Source organism: Aulonocara stuartgranti, assembly GCF_965226115.1.
Source record: "Aulonocara stuartgranti genome assembly, chromosome: 11".
In the NCBI taxonomy this organism is placed as follows: Eukaryota; Metazoa; Chordata; class Actinopteri; order Cichliformes; family Cichlidae; genus Aulonocara; species Aulonocara stuartgranti.
The window spans coordinates 10,310,428-10,319,210 of NC_138947.1; the positions used below are offsets into that span (position 1 = coordinate 10,310,428).

The 8,783-nt window shown below is 41.6% G+C and overlaps 1 protein-coding gene across 1 annotated transcript; it reads left to right on the forward strand.

Annotated features, from left to right (window-relative positions):
• Positions 1-421: 421 nt before the first annotated feature.
• Positions 422-8,556, forward strand: skap2 (src kinase associated phosphoprotein 2). Its single transcript, XM_082550893.1, has 12 exons — positions 422-567; positions 923-1,028; positions 1,142-1,167; positions 1,435-1,536; positions 2,332-2,412; positions 2,815-2,898; positions 3,011-3,135; positions 3,481-3,544; positions 3,671-3,775; positions 3,895-3,975; positions 4,872-4,984; positions 8,103-8,556. Exons 1-12 carry the CDS (start codon positions 528-530, stop codon positions 8,193-8,195), a joined length of 1,020 nt encoding a protein of 339 aa, XP_082407019.1. The 5' UTR covers positions 422-527; the 3' UTR covers positions 8,196-8,556.
• Positions 8,557-8,783: the final 227 nt, after the last annotated feature.

Below are 8,783 nucleotides of genomic sequence, written 5' to 3' on the forward strand. Positions count from 1 at the left end.
TCTGAGGAAGCTGGCACAGAAGCATTCAGCATTATATGATTGACTTTTTAATCTATTAATGATCCCTGTTTTGGATTACAGCCCTGACATATTCATAGACTCAAAGCTTGCATCGCTGTAAAACAAAAGACGCCCCTAATGTGTTCAGCGAGTCAGCCGTAGAGAGCAGACTTAAGTGCCAAAAAATATGATCTGGAATCAATCAACAGTATGATCGCGGCGTTATGCTCGGACTTTATTATTCCGTAAAGACCCGTTGCTCCATTAAAGCATCAATTTCCTGTCTACGGTGGCAGTCAAAAAATAAATAAAGGCCAATAAACGTCAACGTCTGTGAACGCCGAACACCGAGCAGGCGGCTCTGAGTGTTTGTCCTGCAGCGGAACTGTGTGGTCACTGATAAATAATTAGCAGATTAACTTCCGTATATCTTCGAGCCCGAGCTGCTGCTTCCGTGTCGCGCAGGCTAGAGTTTCCCTTCCTCAGGCTGGACGCTCAATCGCTTCAGGCTGGAAACTGCGGTAAGAATGCGTGCGATCCCCGAGGAGTTAACGACGCTCATTTCAGGTAAAACTGTTGATTCATAGTTGCCTTTGGAGTAGAGGAGAGTTTATTTCCGCATTTTATAAAGACTTGTTTTACTTTAAGTCTCGTATATAACAAACTGCTTTTTTAAAAAGAGGAAGCATAGTTTCCCCCCTTTTTTCTGCTATATTCACTCAAATCGACGGTTGTGCTTGCATTTCATTAAAAAAAACCCCAAAAAACAACTCGCTTCATGTCTCAAACCTGAGGCATGAGCTGGACGTCAAAGCTGCAAACTGCTCCTTTGTTTATGTTGTGGATGTCCATCAGTGGTGTGGCCACTTGACTGCTATCAGCCATCAGAACATGTTAATGTTTTACCTCTTGTGCTGTTCAGATCTCGAAAACTACCTCATTGATGGGTTGAAGGCAGAAAATCTAAGCAAGAAGGCGAAAGAGAAGAGGGAAGCCTTCATCAAGAGGATAAAGGAGGTCAAGCAAGGGTATGACTCATGACTGGAACCAGCATACATCAAAATACTCCAGTTTTGATTTGCTTTGCAGGTGCATAAGTTGTTGTGATTAACTTTATTTGCTGTCTTTTTCTCCCAAACAGTTTTCCACAAGAGTTTAAGGACAAAGGTAAGTTGCCTGCCTGCTGAATAATCCTGTAGGTGTGTTTTTAAAACTGGTACCCAATGGGAGTCATGACTGACCACAAGATGTCATGACATTAATGCGAAGGCCCACAAGTCGATTACAAACTTATCCCACAAATTTGAAAAAGCAAGGGCAAAAAGAGTCGCATTTCATAATAAACTGGCCACATAACACCTCTAACACCACACAATGGCAACTTCTGTGTTACACTGTGTGCAGTTACTTCACAGCCCTCTGTGTTTACTGCAGTAGGTGGAAATGACTCTGATGACGAGGAGGAAGTTGACAGCAACAACGACGGGGGGTCGCTGCAGTCAGAGCGCACGGACAAGGATGATGATGGTTTCGAAGGTGAGCCACAAACACTTAGCAGACAAACAGAGTTGACTCGCTAACTGCTCGCAAGCTGCGGATTAGAGCACCGAAAGCTCAGTGTTGGCAGGAAAGTATACAGATCTTTGCTCTGGCTCCTTGGAGAAAGCGACTTTGAGTGGCACAATGAGTGAGACATTCCAACTGTAACTTGGCAACATACTTGGGAAGCAATTTGGGTGCACAACTGCTACTCCTACCACCTCCCTCACCCCTCCCCTTTGATGGCTAAAGCACACTTTATTGCTCTCTCAGCCACAGTCTAGGGGCTTAAAATTACTGCTGTGGCTGCAGGTTATGACACAAAAACATTCCCCGATAAACACTAGCTTTAATCCTGTTTATTCCATTATCCAAACTGTGACAGATTTTTGCATTTGCAGTTTTGTTTTTGCCCCCCCTTTTTTCCCACCACAGAGTATCAGGGAAATCCTTATGAAATGGTGATTGGGGGACTGGGTTTTATGGCCTATAAGCAGCTGCCAGTTTTATGGCTGCTCTTTCACACAATGCAACTTTGACACGGCATTTGAATATTTGAAGTTAGACAGGGCAAGGGAAACCTTCTCCAGTGAGAGTAAAATATTACTCAGAGTGGCTTTGCTATTCAATTTAATATCGGTTAAACAAATGCATGATAGCAAAGTAGCTCATAAACCTTCTGGTCATGTTTAACTTTAAGACCCCCGCCACAAAAAACAACAGTCAGTTATTAAGGATTCAGCAGCAATGATGACGGGTCACATATTTGGATTTCCTTAATTCTTTTTCCAGGTTCCCAGCAGTCCCCACCTGTGGCGGCCCAGGACCTGCCATCTGTCTTTAAAGCAGGATATCTTGAGAAGCGCAGAAAGGGTTGGTGCTCAGATTATAAGATATGTACAAGGCAGCTTTCCCAAGGGGGAAAAACTGTAAAGGAAAAGGAGGCTGCCTGGTTACTGAAATATGCTAGCTCTCAAATATCCTTGGGCCAGTGTTTTTTAAATTGGCTTTTTATCAGATGCGAACAAAAAGAAGCCTTTTTTGTTTTTTAACCTTTACAAAGAATCTTACATAATGCAAAACACCAAAAATCTGCAAAAAGTTAGTTGACTCTACTGTGTTGCACACAATACCCTAAATAAAGACTGTAATCTAATACACATTTTCTTTACAGTTCAGGTATTTCTGTCCCTTCTATATATAAAAATCACAACGCTTACAGCCATCAAAACACACTGGAAAATTCTCTGTGCATGTGGTTCTCTCCCTTCACAGATCACAGCTTTTTTGGTACTGAGTGGCAGAAGAGATGGTGTGCTCTGAGCCATCACACCTTCTACTATTACGGCAGTGAGAAAGGTACTTTCTTCATTTTTAAGTGGGTGAATAATCCCCCCCCCCCTTTTTAACAGTATTGATGCATTTATTGCATCTGCACCAATAATGATGATGCTTTAATTTTCTAAACCAGACAAGCAGCAGAAGGGTGAGTTCAGTATCGATGGGTACGGTGTCAAAATGAACAACACCTTGCGCAAGGACTCGAAGAAAGACTGCTGCTTTGAAATTTTGGCCCCAGACAAGCGCGTCTATCAGGTACGCTCATCTCTCGATGGCTGCTCGAGTTTCTTTCAGTCGTTGCCTTTTTTAAAATGCTGTTAAACTGAAATAACCAAAACCAAATACAAACTTGAGACGTGACATGTTTAAAACTTGGCACAGTGTGTCTATCCATGCACTTCAGTAAATCTTTATTTTAATGCTTTTCCATTTGACACTACTGCCTTTGCAGTAGCTCAACCCAGAGTGTTTCTAACATTCAGACTCTTCCATGTGGAACATTTTACTATGCATAAATGCAATATTATTTGCTTATGTTAATTAATATATGTAGAGCTTATTGCACATTCACATTCATTTCTCTTCCCCCTTTCATGACAGTTTTGTGCGTCATCACCGAAGGAGGCGGAAGAGTGGGTGAAACAGATAGACTTTGTTTTGAAAGGTTTGAACTTTGCCATTCATAGAAAAAAAAAAAACATTTATTATGCTCTTTAAAGTTAGTAGCACCTACTGGGGAAAGAAAATCTGCATTTATGCAATAAAACTAATTTTGCTCTCCTGTTTGTAGACATGTCGGGCATCATCCCAGAAGACGACGAGGAACAGGAAATGTACGATGACGTAGGGACTATAGCTCAGCCAATCGATGAAGACATCTACGAAGAGCTTCCAGGTCTGACCATGTGTTACATGACAATGATAGCCTCTATCATGTTAGAGAATGGGAACAAAGTGCGTGGATCTTGTTTGATTTGATCTGATTTTATTTTTTATATCGTTTTGTTTCTCCAGAAGAAGAAGTTCCGGCTGTAGCAAAGCCTCGTCCTCCAAAAATTGAGCCGGCAAGCAAACCTGTTCCTCCTCCTGCTGCAGGTACACAAAGCACTGACATTTGTGCTTATCTCAATCCAATGTGGTATATTTAGTGAATTAGAATGTAGGAAGTTTCTAAATAGACAGAAGAAACTTTTAATGTGATCTGCCTTTTTGTGACACGTACACACAGCAAATGAAACCTAACAGCTATGAAGAAGTGACATACGCAGAGGAAGTTCTCGTGAAGGAGTGCAACTGAAAGTTAGCACAATACTGGAAATAACTTCAGCCTAGTTGGCCAAGTTCCTTTTACAATAACTAGCATGTTATAGTTCTGTAAATAGCTGATACCTTTCCTCCAAAAACGATCTGCCTCTGTCTGCTCTGCACATTTGAGCAAACTTCCAGTTACTAACCACCAAGTCTCACCACACGACTCAGAATGGCCAGCTTTATAGACTTTAAAAACAGACTTGCTCAGAAGTGGAAACCCCAGCTGCTAAAACACTAGCTGTGTCTTGGTTTCAAACTACAAACCAGTTGAATCCAGCATACTAATGCACTGCACTACATAGTAGTTAGTTGTCATTGTACATTTTACTACTAAACACCACTATTTTCTTTTTAATTCTGAAAGCAGTGCCCAGCTTTTACATTTCTCTTTGTGCATTACTTCGTGATTAAAAAATAATGCACAAACAATACACCCCAAAATTATTATTATTTTTTTTTTAATGAGAATTTATTAGGTAACTGGGACACTGCTGACCTTCTTGATTTGGTTTTTGATCCAACCAAATTCTGCCGTAGGCTCTTGGCTGCCCCCTGTAGGTTCGGTTCAAACTAACAAGTAATTGCTGTGTGAAATCCGTACATCTAGAAGGATTACTCTGGCTAGAAAATAAAGCGCCGATCTGTCATCACCTTGCTTTTTTTTTTTTTTTCTTTTTCAGTTGATAAGAGCACAGACTATCAGAACTACTACCAAGGCTTGTGGGACTGTTCAGGGGACCACCCAGACGAGCTGTCCTTCAAACGTGGAGATGCCATCTACATCCTGAGTAAGGTATGGTGAGGCTAAACCCTAGATGTCAGAGCTAAACTGTGGCGATTCTTGTCTTGATGCACGATAAAGTTGGTATTACCTTAACTCCAACCACACTGCAAAAGTTTGAGAAGTTTGTAGACTGAGTGGCTGGTTTCAGACCACCTAAAGTGAGTTATTTCTAAGCTCTTAGAGGAACTGACTATTCAGATCCTTTACTGGCAGCACCTGGCCCACCGCCTAGAGGTGGAAGGCTGATGGTAAGAGGCAGACTGGGCTTGGTTCCTTCTCTGGCGCTCTAATGGGGATTAGTTGTGTCACAACGGAAACTGTTTTAGTGCTGTTGGCGGAGGCCGAGCTTAGCTGGCACACGGCGTAATTCCATCACTTCCATCTGGACTGTTTCAGCACGCTGTCGCTACTGCCATGCCAGGCAGTGAGCAGCCTTCAGCCCACACGCACCTCTCAGAAATTTCTCTCACCTCGCCAAATAGGAATGTGTGTTTTCAGGAAAACCAGGCTGGTCAGCCACTCTATTCAGAGCAGGTGAGGACGTGTAATGGACGCACAATTTCCGAGGCTTGTCAGCTAGTCATGAGCCGGAGAACTGAGAGGCAGTTCTTTACCTTTATTATGTAACTAAACAGGAGCCCCTTTGTACTTAACCGGTTCGTATGAACGCTGAATTGGATTTTGTTGTGATACATTTAACAAGATTTGTTTTGGACGCTGGACAGAAAATGAGCAGTGGAATTTTATACTCGTCGAGATGTGTGGTTTGTCTTTAAAATATATATAAATAATGTGTGAAATGTACTCCATCCAGACGGGCAATATTTCCTGTCTGGTTTGGTTTCTATGGAGCATGGAGTCAATTGAGACATTCTGTTGTCAACGGGCCAGGTTGCTTTTCAAATTCAAGTCTGCCATCTACTGGCTCTTTAAGGCAAAGAAGACTTGGGGAAACTTTGAGAGGCATGTGCTGTACATTAAACAGAGATGCACAAATAAATAAATACAATTGTAATATGCTACATAGTCATATTATTAACTCCATGTATAGCAAGAAGCACTAGAAATTTATTTTTCACCTTTGAAATGTGTAAATAATTTTTAAAGCCCTTCTCAATTTTATATTGAACATGATGTCAATGTAAAATTCAAGACAAATTCACCTTATTATCACGTTTAGGAGACTAGGACCAGAAAATTGCTCTCTCTCTCTCTCGCTCTCTTTTAAATACACTACAATAAAACTAAATAATGAATTATCAGGACTGTTGGTTTTCTTTTCACCAAATCAATAGATTGTTCCTTCAACACTAATGGAGGGACACAAATGCACAAAGCAGACAGACTGTCCAATCCTCATTGACCAAATGCCTGTTTATGACTTCTCCTTGGTGTGTAGAAAAGGCCCAAGAATCAAGTTGCCCTTTCACTTAGACTGGGAGTGCCATTAGCTAAAACCTTGGTGTTGGGGGTTGTGGCCTGCTGCGAGGGCAATGACCATAAAACCTGTCTGGACTGCAGCAGCCAGCTGCAGCTAAATGGACAGCCGACTCCCCCCCCCCCCCCCCCCCCTCCACCATTCCCTCTTCCACTGTTCTCCTTCCTCCAATGTGTCCCTCCCCCATTCTGCAGACCAGAAATAGCTGTAGTGTTACAGCTGGGAGACCCCCCAGTCAGGAGGACCTGGGAGCTGATTATAAGGCCCGACTAAGGGCGATTGTGTTGACCGGATATGCTGCACACCTCGTCGCCCCCAACACACACCCAGCCTCCCATTAGTAACAAACTGACTGAGAGATGCAAGGTCTCTCTGCTTAAAATGCCACAACGCCTGCACAGCGTTTTATCCTATCACTGTTTTACACTTTGTGTTTTAACTAATGCACCGGGACTCTTTCATTTGGTGAAAGTAATCAAATTACAGGACTGTTGTTTTGACTAGCCGAGGGTATTTGTGTTGATGTGTGTTGTTGCAGTGTGTGGTGTCATTAGTCATCCACAGCTCTACATATTTGTTCTCATGTTGCGTCCAGCACTTACTAAAGCATGACTTATTTGTCAGCCGGCCAACGACACAATGAGGTGTTGCTGTTTTCAAAGGCTGGTGGCAGGAAGTCTTAATGTGGACGCACACTCCTTTACACACACCTCATGTCAAGCTGCTATATTAGCCTCCAGGGGCTTGTGATGAAATGACATTTTAGGAAAGTGGATTTAACATTTTCTGTTTGTCTGTGGTGGCTATGTAAACATTATTATTATTATTATTATTATTATTATTATTATTATTATTATTATTATTATTATTATTATTATTATTTAAATTTAGTGTTAATAATTCAGATGTTTCGAATAGCTTTCTACAGCATTATATCGATTTGGCTGATACAGATACTGAAACGGTGTGTCAAGCCTGTCTTTATCTGATGTGATAAATGGCCCGTCACCAGAGACCTGTCAGTGTCAGCCCTCACTATAGTGAGCATAATCCCCCTCTGTCTAATACTACCATATGATCGCTTACATCCATTGCTCTGTCTTGGGAATAAGTGGACACAGATGTGGCCCTTCACTGTCCCCGAGTTCTGGCTTGGATGTGAAACGTTGTCCAGGTTCGTCTTCCTTCAGCCTTGTCAGAACGTGATCTCCGGTCTTGATTCATGCGCAGGGAAGACTTTGATGTAAGGTCAAAGAGAAAGGGGGGGTGAGAGAGAAAGAAGGGGAGAGAGTGAGTTATTGTCGTCTTGTCTCAGATCTCTCCTCTCAGTGTCCTCCTCACATCTCAGCATGCTGACAGCCATTTGGAGCTATTACTTGTCACGCTTTGACAGATTTATGTGCGATGTGCTTTATGCACACTGAGCTTTTTGTGTGGAGTGGAGGGAAACGTGCAGTCTCAAAACTGACACCAGGTAAAGAGGCAGAACGGAAGGCAAGGAGGTGTACAGGTGTTGATGGGAGATAAGTACTGTAGAGTGGACGGAAAACAGCCGAAAGAAAGAAGGCGTCATTTGTTCTTCTGTTTTTATCAATTTTGATTTCAGCAGAATATTATCAGCTAGGATGAAGGAGCACTAACACACTCTTCTTTTTCCTTCCTTGTTTCTGCTTCTCTTTGTGCTTCCAGGAGTATCAGAACTTTGGCTGGTGGGTTGGAGAGAAGAATGGAGTTATAGGTATTGTTCCCAAAGACTATCTGCTGGAGCTGTATGCTATTTAAATGCACCCGGTGTAAACTGCTAACATCTTGTGGCTTTCCAATTGCTCGTTCCAAATGCTCAAAAGTTATAACTGAAAAACTAGTAATTATAAATATGGTAAAATATTGTGGGGTTTTTTTGTATTGAATTTCTTTTTGAAGAACATTCCCTGTGATACGCATTGTAAGAGACTGATATAAGGATTTAACTTTTTTAATTTGACTGATACATGTAGGGTTTTCTGCACTTTGCACTGCTTTCTTTGTTATTTATTCTGTATTGGTTTTTTTTTTTTTTTTAAAAAACAGTGTGATCTCACTTGCTGCTTTTGGCAAATTTTGAATTTTGCAACTGGCGAAATAAATAAAAATGTAAACACATGACGTTTGGACCTCCCCTGTGTGTGGGTTTTTTTCTTTCCCTAAAAGTCCACAAGGTGGCAGTAGAGAGTTTTGGCGTGTCAGTTTATCTTTAACAAAGACACTGATAGAAGAGTCTACACATCTGTATCTTCTTTCTTGTCTTAGAACCCAGTTCTTGACATAAAGTTTAAATAATTAATATTATCAAACAGAAGAAATATTTGGTTCTTGAGGCTTTGTGTCATT